Source organism: Atta colombica, unplaced genomic scaffold (assembly GCF_001594045.1).
Source record: "Atta colombica isolate Treedump-2 unplaced genomic scaffold, Acol1.0 scaffold96, whole genome shotgun sequence".
NCBI lineage: Eukaryota > Metazoa > Arthropoda > Insecta > Hymenoptera > Formicidae > Atta > Atta colombica.
The window spans coordinates 1,723,113-1,744,857 of record NW_017259590.1 but is presented as its reverse complement, the minus strand read 5'-3'; the positions used below and the strand labels follow the sequence as shown (position 1 = coordinate 1,744,857).

The following is a 21,745-nucleotide window of genomic DNA, read 5'->3' as shown; positions in this document are numbered from 1 at the left end:
GTAAATCGGCTTCAACGATTCGTTTATACTTGAGAGACTCATAAATGGGATGCACATTAGTCGAAATCGATTTTGCGAATTATAAAAGCCCTCGATCGCAACAAGTCGAATCACCAATGCAGATAAAAACTTTAGAATTACAAGCATAAATATCCAATAAATATCCAATAAATAAGACATAAAATGTCAATTTTTTAGTGAAATCTAAATACATCATAATAATACGATAATCGTTGTTAAAGTAAAATGATATAATATTGAATTGATAACACGACGTTATCGTGTTAAATTATTATTTAACATTATCTCGACACATGTGTATATTTGCACGCTCCTTGGATTGTGCAAATTCTGAGGTCATGAGCGCTTATCTAAATGTATTCGCATTGCTTTGTTTATTGCTGATATTTCCCTCCCAAAATGCGAATACGAGATCTATCACGATAATTAGCAAACGTGATAAGTTGTCAGATATACAATGTGACGACAGCATGTGTAAAAGAGATAGCAGAAAAATACTTATACATACTTTTGAATTATTAATCATCAATGGACCGAGTCTTATAAGAATGGATTTTATCTTCATTTATTTTTTTTCTTTTTATTTTTATCTAAGCGCCCTATGAAACACCACGGATTTTAATTTTGAAAAATATTGCATATAAAAATGTTAGGGAAATTTATAATATACGTAACGTAATAAAATAATATTTTTGTACATTTTCATATGATATTTTTCTAAAATATCACTCTGATTATTTTCGTTATTTCGATTTAATTTGTGCGGTCGTATTGCACAAATTAAAATTTAATAATAAAAAAATTAAATAAAAAATTAAATTTCACTTTTGGGACAAATTATATAATTTTTTAAAAATATATATTAACGAATATATATGACAAGCGAATATATATGACAATTCTAAACGCATTTGTCACGAATTCGAAAATTGGACTCGTTATAAGAGTGATACTTTAATATAAATCTGATTCTTGCGGTATTACTTTTTTCAAATGTAACTTCAATCGATATGACATACTCTGAAAGTATCGCATCGTTACAAGCTCATCTATCGATTTCCGCAAAATATTCTGCCCGCGTTTGCATTATAGATGCAGCCGCTTGTTGCATCGCACAATACTTGCGGGATAAAATTCACTGCTATTCACGCATTATAAAGTATTTTTATTATTGATAGATTCTCTAACTGTAGAGTTAGAGAAGACAAAAGCTGCCTTAAGTTTCGGAAGCAGCAATAGTATAACATAATTGCTCTTTTGAAGTTTCTATAGACAATTTCTGATAAAAATATGAAGAAAGAATTTTATTAAAAAGTTGTAAAAGATTCTCATTAATGAGAAAAACAATTTATTTCTGTTATTCTTCTGCAATTTAATTTATGAATTCCGCGACTAAAAAGAAAAGTCATTTTCACTAACATTCATCACGCAAGCTTAACAATCAATTATTTTATCATCTTTAAAGCTCCTGAGTAGTCACAGCTATATTAAATTGTGACATCAGAAGCAAGAATGACACGTTAATTTTTATTACATTTATAAATAAAGACAATTTGGATAAAACAAAATGATGAGATTGCTTTAAAACATTTGTAAAACTATACTTATCCCTCTTGACAATCAATTAAGTGTTTTTATTCAATGTAGTTTATTTTCATTTTATATTTGCTTATATTTGCTTTTTATCACTTTTTACCAGAGTTAGATAAGTTAATGTTTTTTTTAACTGAATAAAGTTAAAGTTAATGGCTTTACAAAATTAATAAAATTAAGTTAAAAGTTGAAGGAATAAAAGATTAATTTAACGTAAGGTAAGTCGATAATGAATTAACTTAAGTTAAAAAAAAGTTAATTTAAAACAAAAATATTTTTTAGATCATAATGTCCTAATTTTTTTAAAAATGAGATTAAATAACTACAATATAGATTATTAAGTAAATTAAATTAAGTAAATTTTTAATTTTTTTATTCATATGTGATATAAATATATAACACATAACGATACAACTATATAAGTTATATAACACAGCCAGCACATAGAGAAGATACAAGATCAGGGATTAATTTTTAAGTCTTAAGCCTGAAGAAGTACAATCGAATGCGAGAAAAATATTTGACTGTAATTGGTCAATTTCTTATGACTTAAGGTTTAAAACACCTATTGTAAATCCGGACTAAGATTTATGGCATAATCGCATAAACTAATCAGAGAGCTGTATTAGCATCTTAAGAAATTACTTAAGATGGTCTTAAAATATGAACAGATTACGAATATACGTCCTTAGTCTTATTATATCTTATTATTTTTCTAAGAAATTTAAAAGAGATAAAAAAATTTTTTAACTTAATAAAAAGTTAACGTTTAAAAGTAACTTAGTTAAGTTAAAATTTAATGCATTTAAAATTAACTAAATTAAAAGTTATTAACTTTTTAATTTTTTTTAACTTTTAATTAGTTTTTTAACTTTTAACTTTTAACTAGTTACTACCAAACTCTGTTTTTTACGATTATTTACTGACTGTCAAGGAGAATAAGCATAGTTTCCGTAGATTACACAAAACATTTTTACAAATGTTTTAAAGCAATCTTATCATTCTGTTTTATCCAATTGTCTTTATTTATAAATGGCTTGTAATAAAAATTAACATTATCATTTCTCGCTTCTGACGTCACGATTCAATATGACTATGGTGACTACTCAGGAGCCTTAATAACAGTTTTACTACAACTCAAGAATCACTTGGAATAAAATCATCAATTTACACAAAAGCGTAACGCATTCGTGCCTCTAACACAACGACTAACATACAACAGTTTGACATTCCTCAACGTTCTGATGATACCAACGATTCTGGCAACGTCGACAATAGCCAATGCTTAGTCAATTCCAATGTCAGTCGCAATTCTTGCGATTCTCTCTGTTGAAGATACACACGGCGAATAAAGCGCACACTGAGCGACGGCTCCGAACAAGTGGCAAGCGATTTCGCAATCGCGAAATCAAGGCGCGTCAACGGTATGCGAAGGGTAACCCCGAGATAACCCTGCAAGCAGTCATTCGTGAATTCTTCATACCGTTATCCTCAGCAACGAATGAAAGAGGTCGCAAAATTGTCAGGGTGCAAAAATTCCTTTTCTTTTCTCATTCTTTTCAGAAAATTTACCATAACCAGTAGTAAACTTAACCGGAACGATAAGGAGATAAGGAGATATTATCATTCATGTAGTTTTTTACAAACGAATCGAACGTATTCTAGCGACGAGCTAATTATGGCGATACCAATAATTATCGCGTGACGCTTGTAATTTTAAAAAATGCTTATTGAATCAAAGGGCGTGATAAGTGACACAACAAAATAGTTATATAAAGCAGGGAAAGAGATTCATAATGCTTGTTCACGATGATACGTAATTCTTAAAAGCTACGACACAAAAGAAACTTAAACAGTAAGCAAATTAATATTTTGGATTATGTGTTTATTGTATTATGATTATTGCCTTATGCCTCTATTAAGTATTTACAATGGAAGTAATATTGAGAACTTTCCAGCAAAGGCACAAATAAACACAAGAGTAATTCTAGCTTTGTTTCTTACTGATAATTAAACTTGTGTCAATTTGTATCTCTTGCTGAGAAAAGCTCCCGTTGCATAGTAAGCAGCAAGAAAATGTAAGAAACTGACCAATCATAAATCGATTGTTTCCCTTACATTCTATGATTGGTCAATTTCTTATGGCTTACAATTTATTATTACTTAGGCCCTGCGCACAGTAGAAGGAATAAGGAATAAATGATTTTAACCTATCAGAAATCGGATACATCGGAATACACGGTTTCTGATAGGTTGAAATCGTTTATTCTTTATTCCTAATTCCTTATTCCTTCTATTGTGCGCAGGGCCTTACACAACTTATTACTTTCACTGTAGACAGTCCTTTATAGACTTTCTACAATAAGTCATAACCTAAGTCTTAAGTCTTAAGCTATAAGAAATTAACCAATCATAATCGATTATTCTTCTCTTCGACTGTGATTGGTTAATGTCTTATAATTTAAGATTTAAAACTTAGTTTAGAAAGCTCATTAGTCTGGATCTACAATAGGCGTTTTAAATCTTAAGCCGTAAGAAACTGAATTACAGCCTAATGCGAGAAGAATCGATTGTGATTCGTCCATTTCTTATGGCTTAAGGCTTAAAAATCTATTGTAGATCCAGACTGTGATTGACCGAATCGCTTACTGCTTACGTCTAACTTGTCTCACATTGTTTTATGTGTCATAGCCTTAAGACTCGGCAAAGCTCTCGCATTTATTCCTTCGTTTATTTCGCATTACGTTAATTTTCTAATTACTCCGTACATCAGTCTCATTCTCGAACGCAACAATCACTCGGTGTTTTCTGTGAGCGCGAACGCGAACGAGAGAGCGCGACCTTATTTCAACGACAAGCGCACGCGTTCCCGTCTTCCCGATCCCGTTGCATCGGCGCGATGCAACGCGAGGTTCAACGCCGAGTGGCGTCAGATGCAACATGAGAACGACCTCAATGAACATCGTGGGGATCACTGTAGGGAGCGACGTTAAAAAAGGTCTAGACCTGAGTACCAGACGTGGGATTTCCCCGACTGAATTTTTTCTCTCCCTTTCTTTCTTTCATTCTCTCTCTCTCTCTCTCTCTCTCTCTCTCTCTCTCTCTCTCTTCAGCCACCTCCTTTTCTTCCTTTCTTATTCTTTATCTGTTCAAATATTTGTGTCGTTTGATAATTCTTTATACCTGACATTTCTTTACCTTTATTTTTTTTTACAAGGGTAAATGTTGCTTTATTCAATTTTAGATAGTCGTCTCGAAAAAAGAAAAGATATAAAGTGTTTTAAACATTAACTGTTCTCTCTTATTCGCTTCATCGCACCGTTTCTCTTCCTTCAGCGAGCGCGACGGCCGTCTCGCTCGAGCCTTCCCCGCTCGCTTCGAAAAGAATCCTCCGTGATACGCAACAGGTTATCGAAAGGTACCCGTGTGCGCGCTCGCCGCGGCGTATATATACGCAAATATGTAAATGACATTTGTATAAACGCGCGCGCGCACATACACACATACAGGTATACACGATGCAACACTCACCGTGCTCGGCGACCGCCAAGGATCCAGCCAGGAGAGCGCATAGGACAACTAATAGCAGGGAGATCCACGTCGACCTTCGATGTCCTTTTACACCATCAAAGTAGCACCATCGTTCCTCCTTACGCGCCATAATTGCGTCAACTTTGACACGACAAAGGTTTCTAATCCGTCCCGTCTTTCCGCTTTACGGAGGACTTCGCTCGAAAGTTACCAACGAGCGAGCGTCGTGAGTTCTCTCGATAGACACTCACAGGCGAAGCAAGTACGAAGCGGAGCGCGACGGAAAAACGGTGAACGCGCGCGCGCGCGAACACACTTACGGCGGCGACGGCGGCGGCGGCGGAAGAACGTAGAAGGATGGAGAGACGCACAAAGGTGTGGGTGGTGAAGGGAGAACCGGATAGAGAGGAAAGACAGGGAATCAAAGGGTAACTCGGAACTCACGAAAAAGAGAGAAAGAGAGCGAGAGAAGAAAATGGGAAAACGAAGGGAGAGAAGTTGTGAACACGCCGTTGCGTGAACGAGTTCTCGTCTCGTGGGAAGAAAAGGATGTTCCGGAAAAAACGAAATCGGTAGAGCGCACCGCCGAGAAAAAGCACGTCTCCTTCGACCGATCCGTGTAAATTTTGCTGCACGAGAACGCGCGCCTGTCGAACGAACACGGGGCAAAAGCCAAAAGAGATTTGTAAAAGTTTACAGGTCACGCGACACACTGACGATGACCGAGCGAGAGTCTCTACTCGAACGGCGAAAAGCTGATCCTGAAACGCGACTCGCTCTTCAAACCGGTACCATCCGACGGCGGACCACGGCGACGACGACGACGACGACGACGACGACGGCGGCGGCGGCGGCAGCAGCGACAGCACTCGCTTACGACGCGAACGGCATGCTCGCTCTCACTAGTCACTCGCTGCGCTCGCCAGTCTCTCTCGCCCATTCCGAAGCGACCTCGAGAGTATCTAGATAATCATCTAGGTAGACGCTCTTATATGTCAGATAACGCGCCAGAACGCTAGCGTGAAATTCGCACGATCGACTTGTTTCGATTAACGCCATTTAATAATGATCGTGATGTCTATGGAAGACCGTTCTTAGAAATAAAAAAACAATGAAGAAATTAAATTAATTAAAAATTAATTGAAAGCCATTAAAAATTAATTGAAAAAATAAAACAGTTGTTAATAATGAGTTAAATATTAATGACATAAGATAATTTTTCTTTTATATCTCTCTCGATATGTCATATTTATACGCACGTGTAGATTTGAATCAATTAGTATCAAATAAATAATGACAATTCCGCGTAACGCGGCGCGAAATTTTCTCTGTCGATAAGGAAGACAACTATTATATCGAAGCAAGATAATATCATCATCATAAGAAGATATTTTATTGCAATTGAATTTTTCATATATTAACTTGATATATTTATTAAATCATTATTTGATGACTTAAGCAACGCATAGATTACAGATTGAGACTTTCGATCATGTAACTGTCTATGCGTTCATAGAATCAGCGATCATAGAACAAGGAATTCGTGATAATTTGGAGCGAAGGACTTTAGAACTTTGCGAGATGAATCGAAGGGTAATATTGGTGATATTGGAGATATCTCCGTAAAATCGTTCTGAAAATCCTTTAAATACGGAACGTGTAAATCGACCAAGTGATGTTGTCCAAAAATTGCCTAAAAAAATTATAAATTCTTTTTTAAAAATTTAGAAATTTATAAAATTAAAATATGAAAGAGTCTGAGAGTATAGCCTTCAAATAAAAATAAAAAACATAAAGAGATAGCCCGATAGCTAAAATAAGTATTAAAAAATATTGGAGTCGGCGCGGTAAGAAACGTGCAGTTAATTAAAGAATATAATATTTAGCGGGTTAAAAGTTCAACTAATAACATAACTTATGATATTAAATACATGATCTCTCATACTTTGTCTTTTTCGTCATTGATGATAGTAAATGGAGCCGAAACGTTCGAGTTAAAAATAATAAAATTTAAATGCAATTAAAATTCAAACAAAACTCCAAATTAGAAGTTCTCTCTCTTTCTCTCTCTCTTTCTTTAAATCCCTTGATTTTACCGTGACATTCGTCTTATCCAAAAACGTTCGATGGCATTGCTTGATGTCAGCATCTCTGGGGAATGACAGGGTTGCGCGCACTTGTTGCCTCTGTCGAGCTTTCTTCCGTAACATGTACGATCTGTCAGTCGTACGACGGATGCGCTCTATATCGTCCAACGCTTCCAGAGTCGGTGCTAACTTGGAATCGCGTATCTTCGCGAACTCGTCTTTCTCTAAGATCTCATCTGCGTTCTTGGCCATTTCAACCAACTTTCTCTGACGGTCCTTAATTGTAATTTTCCACGAATGGTGAAACTGCACCATGTGACAGATCAGTTGCGCATCCGTACTCACTGGGATGAGGTGGACCTGCTCTAAATATTTGCTAAGCTCCGTCCACATCTGACCGAGTTTTAGTCGTAGATACATGTCGGCGCAACATAGTGTTATCTAAAAAAAATTCGAACACACTGATTCTGATATTAAAAATTGATAATAAAAAATTTAATATTATTATGTTTGAGCAAACGGTATGATCAAAGATAATGTATCTTACTTGGTCTTTTATTGGCAATTCCTCAAGTAGAATCTTATAATGCTTCTGAGCGATTTCATATTTATCGCTGTCTCTCTCAATTATTTTTAAAATACTAAAGATTTTTGAGCGCACCGAACCAATCATGTCAATTATAGTGGGACAAACGTCTTCCGTAAGCTGGAAACAATAGGTATCTCTCCACTGTTTGGTGCCCATCTGAAGAAATTCAGGATCTGAAATTACAAACAAATTCAATTACGTGTAGTTAAAAAAATTTGCTTAACTTTTTGTTCAAATTTATTCCGTAATTTACATAAATAATTAAAAAATGTTTAGATAGATATTTCTTAAATAAAGAGAGCTTCTCTGCTTTCCCGATTGTCGAAAATATTTTTACGTCTAGAATTTTAAACGATTTTCAAGAATTTAAAAAATGTTAAATTAAAGTAGATTTTGTGAAAAAATTTCTTCGTATATGAAGCTCGACATTTTGATTCGCGAGATTGTACCTGCTGTAGAACCGTCGGCGCGTCTTTTAATGCCGATCCTGTCTTCCTCTTCTCGCCAAATACTCATAAATAAAGATATCAGACCTGTCTTCTTATCAGCGCCTCTCCAGGTGCAGAGACATGGTCCGCAAAAGGTGCTATCGCACATATCAGTTAATGCACCGAGATACAAACATTTTACAGGGTAGCTCGCGATCTCAATGATGTCCAACATAGAGTACAATCCACCGCCGTTCAAGAAAATTTGAAGATCCTCTGGATATCGCACTATGCATTTCCAAACGTAAGCACCTGTTATTAGCAACAGTCTGTCGAAAAATGACAAAATGTTTATTTATAATTTGCTTCTATTTTTCATTTCAATATCTAAATTCTTTCTAAATTCGTACATTTCTTAAATTTTATAATAACCTTAATATTTATAATCATTGACTGGTAATTAGTTAATACAATTTATTAGTTAACATAACAAATTAATTAATTAAATAATTAATATAGAAAATTATAATAAAAGCCGACAAAACAATATTTGTGTGAAACAAATATTGTTATAACAAACAAATATGTTTAATAAATATTTGTTTAACAGGAACGTTACCGCTGATCTACTTGAAAATCTTCATTTCTTTGATGTAGACACTTTGCGAATATTTCTAAAATAAGCTCGACGCTTCGTCGTTCGCACATCTGTTGAACAGACATTTGTTTTTCTATAAGCTCTTTTAGGGAGATCAGCAGCAATGTTAGAATTCGTTGCCTCCTCATCGTAAGCTTATCTAAACTCATTATATTGCTGAATAATTCTGAAATTAGAAAGTAATATTTTTTATTAAGAATTCAAAGATCATTGTAAAAAGATTACATCAATTTTTACTTGTCTACGAAATAACTTATAATATCTCTTACTAATTAATAACGGTATCATTCCGTGTTTTTGGAAATTCTTCAAAAGAAGAACATTGCCCTGCAGAATTATTGAGCAAATGGATCTTATAAAAATCATCACAAGATACTCGTTGAATTCCATGTTCAAAATTTGCTTGAGCATCATCAGTAATCTATAAGTATTAAAATTTATTTCATTTGGCTCCACATTAAAATCCGATTAATTTTTTTATGTTTTTTTTTTTACGTAAGAGTGCCTTTGCACTTCACAAATTCCTTTTCTATTCGTGGAGCTAATAGTGATAAAATATACATTGCACGCTCCAAAAGAATTAGCGACGGAGAAGATCCTTTATCTTTTTTATTATTCATACAGACTTTAATGATTCGAAGAATAACTGGCATAATCATCGCTTTGTCCATTATCTAAAAAATTAAAAAGTTATTTGTCGATATATGTTTTTTAAAATTTTTAAATAACATGTTTTACTTAAAATAAATATGTTTTGAGATGATTGAATCTTTAACCCTAGAAAAGTCATATTTAAAAAATAACAAATTTAAAACATCTATTTTTTCTGAATTAAAAAAAATTTTTTTGTTTAAAATTTTTAAAATAAAATTGATACGAATAATTTACGAAGACATAAATGTCGATATCTGCGAGGTAAACGATGATCATCAATAGAATCTGTTTGAAGAAGAAATCCTCATCACTATCGGAAAACTTAACATCTTCTGTCCATATTTTAGTAGTGCCAGATTCAATTGCAGATAAAAGATTGATGATATCTTCCGCGATACCGCTTCTGACAAGATCCCACGATGGTAAAGCCACGATTCCAGCGAGGATCAATGCGGCGATGTCGTTCCTGATCCTCAAATTGACTGCGCAGTATTGACCGCGAAGTATCTGCCGCTTAAAGGAATACCTTAAGCCCCTGTACTACGTCAGAAATCGTATATTTTATGCTTGATAGCTTATCTCTATTAAAGAGGAGGTTACATAATAAATACATAAATAAAATCATAGTAAAATAATATCTTATAAATTAAAAAAAAAAAGAGAGAATAATGTATCTGTATAACAAAACTAAATGAAATTTATTCTATGATTATTTTTCTATCACATTGTCTTTAAATTTTTAATTGCTAATTGATTAAAGCGTGCTATCAAATGGTACCACATAGCGCATTTCTTGGGCGATGGAAGATCCTTCAGATGTTCTGGTAGCGTTTTCAAAGATAACACCGAACTCATGAGGCTCCACAAGAGTTTCATTATCAAAAGCATGATTTCCCACGGATATTCCTCTCCCTCAAGGGGTATGTTCGGCGGTGCAGTGCAGCACAATTTCGTCGAGTAAGGAAGATCCATCCTGGTTAACAACGTGTTCAGTATCCCGGCCTGCAGCATTCTGTGACCTTTATTCATAAATGTAAAGTTATAGTCTATGCACGTAAAACGAGAGACGACAGAGGTATTCTTTGAAAATTATCTTTGCTTTAATGTCCCGGCATGCGTGTTATTCCTTGGAATAATATTTGAATGAAATATGAGCTTAATACATAAGCATTCGGTATAGTGTTCTACTAAATTTCTTTTGAAACGTTTTGCCTTTAAGAAACTCGAAATAAATATTTTTTAATATTCTTTCTTCTCAAAATGTTTTATAGAATATTTAAGAAAAATTTCAATTTAAATTGAATTGAATTGAGAAGAGCAATGTTTTTCTAATAATTTAAACAATATATGAAATATCTCGATTCGCGATTATTCAACAACTTACAACATTGATTTGAGATCGAAGCAACCATATAAGCCAGTTCCAAGATCTTCGGATATATCTTTGGCATAGCAGCCTCTAGCAGTTCGTTGATGATAATCGGCAATCTAGAATTCTCCATGGCTCGACGACGAAAATCTAATTTCACTGCCGCAATGTTTATCGGTTTCGTCTGCCTAATTAATAAACAATCAAGAGTCTCGTAGATCCGTTGGACATCTTCTTCATTGGGCAAAATTGTTAGAAGGCAACCGAGAAATGTAAAATAATGCTCTATTATGACAGAACTAGTGAGACTCTCGGAAGCTTGTTTCAGCAAAGGCGGTTGATTGCACAACTGCAACATCCTATCCAAATGCTCCCGATAGTCATTAGTTTCTCTGCTCTTCCAGGCTAGAAATTCTAATATCTTCATTATGATCGGCAAGTGTTTGACTGGCTGTGAAAGGTATCTTTAAGAAAACATACTTAGAAAATATGGTTAGAAAATATCGAGTAAACTGGAACAAGTGAAAGCAAAATAGATATAACAAAGTATAAGAAATTAATTTTTAATAAGTTTTTATTAATTCTTATATAATGCTTTTGTGTGTGTATTACAAACAATATTACTTAAGGTTAAGCCTCAAAGATATTTTTAATTATCCTTGAAAATTAAATTTTACGTTCCTAAAATTATAATTTTTGAAAAGCAAGTAATATTTCCTATTTTGTCACATAATAATTAACTGGCTTAAAGAGGTTCACACGCTATTTCCTAATCAATAGACAGTTCATTCAATAATAATACGTAAAACAATTAAAATAATGGAATAAAAAAATTACTGACAATATCTTATGCCATTATACATAATTATACATAATTGTTAATTTTATATGTTACTAAATATATGTTACTAAATATATATTACTAAATATTTTTAAAATGATAAAATAAAAGTTGTAAGCTGCCCATTTGATGTATACACATTGTCCTCGAGCATCGTTCATTTGACATATATTCTAGCTTTTTTCATTTGAAGAATATAAATTTCTTGCAAACTGTCAGTTTAAATAAAACTTTACGAGAACAAACTTAAGTGTTTATTTTATAACAATTTTTAAATTGCTGTCTTGTACGCAAGTGTCTCAATTTAAAAGAGAATAATTACAGAATAAGGTTATATCTCCAACTTGTGATGTAAAATTCTATAAATTTAGAATTAAATATCTTCAAAATGATACGGTAAAAATCAATGAAATTTTTTCTAGATATTATTGATATCGTTAACATTTGTATTACGTGTATATTATAGACTTGTTTTCATATTTTATCAAACGTGAGAACTTTCTTAATAATTCTCAATCAAAGAGATTTTTATTTTTAGTATATACGTGTAAATTAAAGGATACGTAACCGTCGTCACCGATTTCATGCAAGTAATCAAATAAAAGTCGTGATATCCGCTCAACATGATCGTTGGTGACAGGATCCGACACAAGTTGTCGCAATTTCTCTACAGTATAATCCACATCTATTTGGCGACATTTTTTTGCATTCAAATATAATGGAGGACAATTACAGTTCAAGTATTTCGGACAGACCGATTTCTTGGCGGCAAAACGACGATCTTGCCGTTTCCGTTCCATTCGTGCGAATCGAAAAAAATGGTTATACAAATTATATAATTTGTCAATCGCCGATCTTGCTTGAACATTAATCATATATTGATAATAAATTAACTTCGCGTTGCAAATCGATCTTGTTTCGCTCACGATACACTTTTTCTGCTGAACGTAGCCGATGATTGCAAAGTGGTCAGGTTCATTCGTGTGATACGTTATTATATTATACCGATAAATTAAGACAGCTCGAGTCTCGATGAAATGAGAAACGCACCAAAAGAAAGATCCACGCAAACTGGTTATGCAACGTTTAACGATTAATGAGAAGCAATATTCGCATTAAAACTGTAATCATACATAGTAATAATTACATTAATCGGATTTATTAAAATTTAAGAGGATTCTATTTTATAGAAATGAAATAACAGCGAAACAATATTCTCTGTTTCATTAATTATTTTATTTAAATGTTTTATAATATATAAATTGTGTTAAAAATAGGTGCGACGAGATAAATTAATGAAAAAATAACGTCTTAAAAGTTAACGAAAAACTCTGATTTATAGAATTTTATGTAAAATATAAACATTATATTATAAATATTGTTTGCACAAAGGAAGCAGCGTAGGTAAAGATAACAATCCACTAACTGGCGCTCCCTGGACGTTAACACGCCAACTCACAAGTGGATGAAAGAGGCCTTTCCTTTCTTCTTCAAATTCTGCTATTCAAACATATTCTCTTATGATTATGCAATCCAATGTCATCCAAATCGTCCAATAAATATGGAAACATGTTCTTGTAAATCGATACTCGTTATTAATCATATTTGTACAGTAATCAAATTACAAATTTTTTTCACATTTCCACAAACGTATATTAACAGGTGTTTAAAAAACTTAACTGTAATCGGCAGGTGTTTTCACATATATACTTACAAGTAATAGGTGTCTTCACACACACACATACACTTACAAATAATAGGATTCACTTCTTATACATGGAATGTTAAAAGAGAATTACAGATACAAATTTTATTCTTAGATTTTCTTATCAAAAATTGACAATTAAAAATTTTATTAAACATTATTTTCCTTTATTTTTTTTTTAAATTTCTTACAGTTTCATTAATTGAATAATTGAATTGATTTCGAATAATTGAACACTGTTAAAAAATTTTGAGTAAATCTATTTTGCGCATGTAAAATTAAACAAATCAGAATTTATTACTTACGCACACAGATTGTCTCGTAAAAAACTAATTATTTTTATCATTTATATCATTTGAAGCACAAGTTTTTCTGAATCAATCCTCTTAAGAAGAATTTTCCTTTCTAAAGTTTGTATCTGCAATTTCCTGACACCCTGTATACCGAATAAGATTCTTGTCTCAAAGAGACAAGAGAATTCCATATGTTGACGGCGAGGCATACGCGTTTCGTTTGATCTTTCCGCATTCGAGAAAATTTGATTTACAACCGGGAAAAATTCATCTTCTCTCGACTCGACTCGTTTCATTTCGCGTCGCGACGTGTTACTTACTGATCGGCGAGACTTGGCCAGATGCGTTGAACAGGCAATCTGTCCCATGGCGGTTACAGTCACAATCGTATACACACACGCAATTGTCTACACGCACGCACGCATGTATGCACTCATACACGAGTAAGTGAACGTGCATTCAGGGCCGACGTCAAGCTGGAGTATAAATGATCGCACTGACTTATGCATAATACAGGTATACATATATTCTATAAATAATAAGTAACAAAATTATCTTGAAATTAATCTCGTTAGATTAAGACTCAAAATTAATTAAAAAGCAATGATTATCTTATAATTACTCTATAGATGATAATTAAATATCTGCTAATTAGACTTAAAAATGATTAGACATAGTCTTTGTAATTAAATCTTATTTTTAAGACTGTTTAAATCTCGAGGTGATATTTGATTATTTTATTTACTGGACTTGAAGTGATTTTAAATACAAATAAAATAAGAAATGGAGTCATAAGCCAAAACGAAAAGATTCGTTTATAATTCAAAATTATATTAACATAATTAAAATTAGAATTGATATGTCAATTCTAACTCAATTTTTTATCTGCTAAGCCTTAGATAGATTAACGATTTTAATCTTAAATAAAGGGTGTTACGAATATTGTCCATAATTGTAGATTTAATTATGTAGATATACAGAATTATGTAGATTACATAATTGAGTAAAAATGTATTTTTTATATGGAAAATTGAAAATGGAAATAAATTCAGGATTGAAACTCTAGAGAGAGAGACGAGGGTTTCAAGATCTTCGTCTACATCACTAGTGCCATAACACAGGTGTGATCGCGCGCACGCGCGCATCGCGGCCACTCGCGTGCGCGTGTAAAGTCGAAGACCAAAGTAAGCGAAGCGGCGACGACGGCAGTCGCGACGCTGACGCGAGGCGGTGTATCGCGCGGTGCGCGAGTTTGCCTCGCGATTTTCGACTCGTGCACGCAAATCAAGGGAGTATCGCGCTTCGTTCGAGTGCTCCAGGTGATACCGAAGGTCCCAATTGTGAAATAGAAAATTTTGCACGGAGATGTGACCAATTGTTCAACAACGGCGACCTTGGCGGGACGGTGAGTGACCTCTGCGACGCCGCTCTTCTTCCTACTCTTTTGCGCTACTATGGAGCACATGCGTGTGTGCGAAGCGTCTTCTTCTTCTTTTTCTTCTTCTTTTATTCCTGCTCCTTCTTCTCCCCTTGGTTATGCATCGCTGTATAGGTATTTTCCCACGGGAAAAGTGACCTTTTAATTGCCACGCTGGTTGCCGGTTAACGAACCGAGTCTCACTAACGAGTCTCTCTTTCCCGCGTGGTTTTTCCATCGATGAGAGAAACACGCGCTGTCAATCGATGACACGCTGCAGACTGTCTCGAAATAGACTTGTAGAAAAGTATTGTAATATTAAAAGTATTGTAAAAAATTAAAATCATCAAAAGTACACTTAATTGTTGTTTATAAAATACGAAAAGTTTATTTACGGAAATCTAAACACTTAAAAATATGAAAATATTTTAAATAAATTTGAAGATTTTTAAAATACGAAAAGTTGATGGTTTAAAAAATTTTATTTAAGAGGAAGAAGAGAGAGAAAAAGATTCTATTATTTTTATTATTTTATCAATTTTAGTTTAATCACTACAAGTATCTTATATTATTATCTTTTAATATAACTCATGATATTTATATGTTGTATAAAATAATAAAAAATTTATCTCTAAGTTAAGAATATAATTGAAGAAATAATTAGAGAAAAAGATATAGTAAAAGTATTTGATTGTTTAAATTTATTTTGATAAATATTTATAAAAAATACATCTTACACGAGTCATCGCTAAGTTTGAATTGATTGTACGAATTCAGAGCGAGACTGAAGTAAGTTGATTTTAAAATTTTACGATCCGACATTATATTTAAAATGACATTGAACTTGCTTTATTTTTGCGCTCACCCTTGCGAACCTGAAATCTTCTCTTTGAATGAATGAAAAAGAAAAAGCCCTTGAAAAGACTTGACCGGATCTCTTCCCGAGAAGAAACGCGCTGTCTCGGGGGAAATCCAATTCGGAGAAGACCTAAAACGAAAGGCCTGTCGGGGAGAAAGCATCCCTTGATACGACACGCGTTTGCGACGCGTGCGTTCCTCGGGCGAGCAAATCAATATTTGGAGGGTAGGCGTTTGCGTCCCGACGAACGGCGTCGAGGCCGACAGAACGTGAGTCACTCACCCCTGTAGCTGTCCGAGAAAGAGAGAATGAAGCAAAGAGAAAAGGGCTGCTGATCTTCCTTTTGCCCCCCTTTTCTCATGTCCGACACGCAGCAGCCCTCGTTACGAAAATCTCGTTTTTTCTCGCAGACTTAAGCTGTTTGCTCATTTTTATTTTAATTTATTCTAATTTTTAATTTGTTTTAATTTGTTTTCATAGTTATTAATTTAGATAGTTGTGTGTAGATTTTCTAAAGGTTTATTTTTTTTTTAGTGTAACAACACAAAATAAATATGTTAAATATTAAAGATGTGCGAACTATTCGTACCCGAACTATTCAAAAATTTTGAATCTGTGACGGATATTCATAGTCGGTTTTTATTTTAAGATTATTTTAAGTAATGTCTTAAGATGCAGCTAATGTTCATAACGAATCATAATATTTTAAGACTGAACTTAAGGCAGTATCAAATATAAATACCGGCCTGAGATGTTTAAATATAAGAATCAAATATATATATTGACAATCTTAATCATACACAGGGAGGTGTTGATCAATGAAATTATAAATATTCTAGTGAATTTAATTTTTACCTTATAAATATAATTTTTACTTTATTTTTAAAATACATATACAAAATACAATCAACTTTTAGATTTGAATCGATTCGATTCGAAGTTAAAAAATCTTGATTCGCCCATCTTTATTGAAATAATTAATTGTATCAATTTTTGTTTTTGTCCAAGATCAATTATTTACTTTAACGAAATTTATCATTACTAAATTCATGTTATATAAAAAATACAATTCATAAAGTAAGATTGAATTAGATTTGTATATACAAAATTATATTGAAAATTATATTGTGAAGTTAATTTATAGAGATTCGAAAACCAAATTGAAATTCTTTAAAAAAATCTCAGTCTGCATCATTTTGTAGATGTAAGGACATTATGTAAATTCTCTCGTTTTTCGAGCGGACTTTGTCACGAACGATGTCACAAATCGATTCATCGCACATGAATACCTTCTTTAATTGAGACACTCGTTGGGTTTTCGGATGTCCCGGTCAAACGATCAGCCAGCTGTTATGAACTAATTTACAAGCAGGCTTCGCAGAAGCGTGAAGCCAAGTACGTGCGCGCCTAAGTAAACCCATTCGTACGAGAGACGCGCATGTATCCACGGTACATATACACGCGGTGGGAACAGGTTCCACATAAAATCAAACGTTCTTCCGTGGAACCCTTGCCGGGTATCTTCGCTGCATTGCACGTTGCCGCGCATCGATACGAGCCGTTGCGTTGTAGAACCTTTCTGGATTTTTCAACCCCGAAACGATTCTGAGATAATCTCGAGATATATGGTTGTGTATCGCATAAATCTGATTGAATCAACGAGATACACCGAAGACTATCATTAGATTTTATAAATTGTTATAAAAGCCATTTATAGTCAAGATCTCTTTCTAAAGAATATATAAAAATTTTACGATAAATCAGATCTGCACATTTTTTTATATTACATTACTTACACATCTCAATTTGAAATTGATGGATAAAATATAAGTAATATAAAAAATATGCAGATTTCTGATTTATCGCAGAATGTCATTTTCCTTAAGTATTAAAAATATTTAGATCTGATTTGTCTAAGGATATTTATAAAATAATTCCATAATTAGTTCCGTATACTTTTTATATTGCACTACTTACGCTTGATCTATAAATTTCAAATTAGAATATTTTGAAAATTATATTTTATCCATAACTTTGAAATTTATGAATATTGTAGTATAATAAATAATGCAATATAAAAAATATGCAGATCTGATTATTGAAGAATTTTTGCATATTCCTCGGAAAGAAGTGCCGGCTCTTTTATTGCCACTTACAAAACCTGATGATAGTTTTCGGTATCTCGTTGATCTCGTTATGTGTTTCCAGTTAAAAAACTGGATAATTAAAAGGTTATAATTACGAAACAAGTAAGATTTCGTAAGAGATTATTTCTGCGTGCATTTAAAATGATGTTATGCGGGAAGTAGCCGCCGAAATATGCAATAAGTATCTCTCGTCGGCGCCGGTGATATCGATGCGTGTTTCGCGAGGTGCCGCGCATCGTCGCGTCGCGTCGCGTTGGCGACGAAAAACATCGCAACCGCGATCGTATATGCGTTGCAAATCGATTCCGATCATATTTGCTTGAGTTCACTCCACGCCCAAACAAATTCGATGTCGATCCCGTTTTCTATCTGGCCAGTAACGAGCGAAACGAATTTCTTTCTTCCTTTTCTCCGACCTTACCGTTACGCGAATATGGTTTTATACTCGGATTTTGTAACGGTACGAATTGTAACTGCCATGGAAATAAAGAGATTTCTCCGCAAATGTTCCGACCGTGTCGCCGTTAAAAGAATGCAGTGCACATCGTATCTGTTTCAGCCTCGACATCGAGTGCGTTCCTTTCCTTACCTCCTTTTTTCCACGCTGTCATTCGCACGTCTTTTCCTCCGACAATAAGTGGAATGTTGGCGAGTTAACTTCGCCACTGGAAGCCACAGCTGGAAAATTTCCTCGGCGATTGTGTCTATTAAAGTCGTCAAGTGAATCTAAACACGCAATATATATATTTCTTCATTTCGAATAAATCTGTTCGTTGTTACAATCGTAAAATTTAAATTGCAAATAATTATAATAACTCAAATTTATTCGTAATGATCAGGTGTAATTATTTAGCGATGATTAAAAGATAAAAGAACAATTAATGATTTACACGACTTGATAAATTTGACAATGATGCGAGTTGCGCATTAGATACACCAGCGCGCCTGATCGCGTGACTCTCGGGCCTTTATTTCTTCTTCTTACTCGCAAATTTCCTTTTATCAATCAAAATTAATGCCTAGAAGTAGGACATAAATCCAAGAGAAAAATTGCGCGACGTTTACATGTAATTCTGAAACCCCAGTGGAACCCAAACATGCCGTCGCGATCGATTGCGTGACTTTCTATAATTTTTTTTTCCTTTATTTCGTGAATGCAGGATTCCTCTATTATCTACCCTACTATATACTATTTTACTCGCTTTTTCAATAATATATAATTTATATACTATTTGTGAATAAAATAATGAAGGAAGATATTTATCAAGATACAGAAATATACATTAATAATGCACATTTCCATATTTTAAAATAAAGACATCCCGAGTCGAAATTTTAATCCTACTTTCAATTAAACCTCTTTCAATTAAATCTTATAAACCTGTTTTGATACTTGTACAATCAAATAAGGCTTCTTTTAATATTACTTAATCTATAATTTTTATTTAGAAAACTTTTGAATCTAAAAATAGGAAATCTTGAAATAACTGCCATTTACAGATTCAACGTAGGAGATCAATTCATTAGGTTAAAATCTATTATAAATTTTTTAGAGTCTACATATGTCCTAAAACTAAGATTCAAAGTAGGAGAAAAATTTCGATTCGGGATTTATCTAAGGCTGTTTTCCAACTAGAACACAGAGACGTTACATTGTGTTCCACTGTGTAAAGTATTTGTTGGAGTTTAGTTTCAGTTTAGTTTCATAGTGTAACACCATGAAGAATGCATTGCAATCTTCCATTCTATTCTTATAATTATATTTAGCATATCAATAATAGATTTACGTTTTTTATTTAGACTTAAGTTATAATTTTTTCAGAATTAGCGATTTTTGAAGGTTTTATTAATAGCAAAATAAGTACGGCTACCAAATAACTTTTTGAAAACTTGATAACATTGGCATATTTTACAAGCTCGTATTTAGTTTTTACTGTCGAGCAATGTGTCATAGTTGGAACACTTTGTATAAGACTTTGTGTTAGACTGTGTCACTTGTGTTGTTGGAAAATACCCTAATGCTCAACTCTGGACGCTACCGCGGTCGATTGTGAAGGCTGTCGAAATGTTTCTTTTTCTCCACAGCATCGTTCACGCATACGATACTCTGTCAGCTCGATCGCATCAGCGCGATCCCTTTCGCGTCGCTTGTTTCCCAACGCTCATCGTTCGCGCCATCGCATCGCTCGAGTAAACTCGCTTGCTCGACGAGGACTCTCCTTGAAAAAATGGAGAACCGAGTCGAGTCTTCTTCTCGAGAGATCTCGCTCGCCGGTCTCTCTTCGCGTTGCGACCTTGAGCGGGAACCACGTACACCGGTTATTGTAATAGCCAGGCTGGGGCCGTCCCTCGCGTGTTCGCGTTCATCGAGCGGACGGACCAACCGAGTCGATGGTTGCAGAAGAAAGTTGGTGGGCATAGAGAAACAGAGAAAAAGAGAAGGAAAGAGAGAGGGACAAGCGAACGAGAAAGAAGAAAAAGAAGAAGCGGAGGGAGAATCGCTGACACTGGCCGCCAAGAGGAAGACGCCTCTGGCGATTCATCAGAGTCGTCTGAGACGTTTTTTTTCGTCGAAATAATCACCGGACCGATTCTTACCGATCCCTGCGTGCCTGATATTCGCCTGCTTGCTTGTCTGCTTTTCCTCCTCTTGCTCGTGCCGTTCGCGTATATGCAATCGTAATGAGATGCGGCCTCAAACTCCTCTCTTTGGAGCCGTTTATTACAGCACAGGGCATTATTTGGGGAATAAAAATTTCGCTCGACGAAATTTCGCTTCGCGAAAGGCATGCATTGCGTCTTGGTTGGTAATGTTGGTATCATGCTCGTCTTCACTTATACGAAGCGATCATTTACTGCAAGAATATCGTTAATCGAGGAACGCGTATGCATGGTATTCGAGATCGTTCATAGGCTGTTCCACCAACGGCAGAAGAGGATACGATGACCGCGCGACGCGCGCGCAGGCATCTCTTCCGCATCGCATTCTTCGGCAGGAGGAGCGATCCATAAATCTGGTGTTCGTTCGATGAGTTTTCTTTGAACGCGCAAGCAGATTCCCCGCAGAAATAAATTGTATCTTTGCTATCTTTCCTTAGATAATAAATACAAACACTATAAACCATCATTATAAAAATTTCCTGCTATCTTTCCAATATCTGACAAATCAGAACTTCGAATTCCTTAAGAATTGAAATAGATAGAAATAGATTTGTATAATTATTGTCGAATTCGAAGTTCTGATTTTTCAGATACTGGGAAGACAGCGGGAAATCTTTATAATGATAGTTTATAGTGTTTGTATGTTCTTAGTTCCAAATAAGTGTAAATAAATGATTTGTATTTTCCCGAAGATGTCTCGTCGAGAGATATATTAATCGTGTTTTTATTGGATTCTGTAATTGTTCTTTAAAAAAAAATATTGAAAAAATTTATATTTAAGAAATTTGAACAAGCAAAGCAGTCCTCTAGACATATAAGTTTCATGGTTCGATTTAATTTCATTTTAACTCTAAGGAGAATCTAAGGAGAAAAGATAAGAAGAGACAAAAAA

At 34.1% G+C, this 21,745-nt stretch overlaps 2 protein-coding genes across 2 annotated transcripts in view; both read right to left on the bottom strand.

Annotated features, from left to right (window-relative positions):
- The window catches only part of LOC108693742 (plexin domain-containing protein 2), a 36,870-nt gene extending 30,870 nt beyond the window's left edge, over window positions 1-6,000 (bottom strand). Inside the window, exon 1 of the mRNA XM_018202857.1 lies at window positions 5,146-6,000. Coding sequence (XP_018058346.1) covers window positions 5,146-5,275 — 130 coding nt within the window. The 5' untranslated portion in view covers window positions 5,276-6,000. The remainder of the gene's footprint in view (window positions 1-5,145) is intronic.
- Window positions 6,001-6,532: 532 nt separating this feature from the next.
- Window positions 6,533-12,571, bottom strand: LOC108693612 (cilia- and flagella-associated protein 69-like). Its single transcript, XM_018202646.1, has 11 exons — window positions 12,335-12,571; window positions 10,946-11,381; window positions 10,340-10,580; window positions 9,796-10,096; window positions 9,403-9,581; window positions 9,177-9,328; window positions 8,869-9,073; window positions 8,271-8,578; window positions 7,780-7,994; window positions 7,242-7,673; window positions 6,533-6,838 (listed from the first exon to the last, which is right to left on the bottom strand). The coding sequence occupies exons 1-11, from the start codon at window positions 12,569-12,571 to the stop codon at window positions 6,671-6,673; spliced, it is 2,874 nt and encodes a 957-aa protein (XP_018058135.1). The 3' UTR covers window positions 6,533-6,670.
- Window positions 12,572-21,745: the final 9,174 nt, after the last annotated feature.

Excerpts from the sequence above, each read along its gene's own strand:
- LOC108693612 (XM_018202646.1), bottom strand. The coding sequence starts at position 12,571 with ATGGAACGGAAACGGCAAGATCGTCGTTTTGCCGCCAAGAAATCGGTC. Across the intron at positions 10,097-10,339 it reads CCCAAGAAATGCGCTATGTG|GGGCTTAAGGTATTCCTTTA; the intron begins GTACCATTTGAT and ends GACGTAGTACAG. Across the intron at positions 8,579-8,868 it reads GATTTTCAAGTAGATCAGCG|ACTGTTGCTAATAACAGGTG; the intron begins GTAACGTTCCTG and ends ATTTTTCGACAG.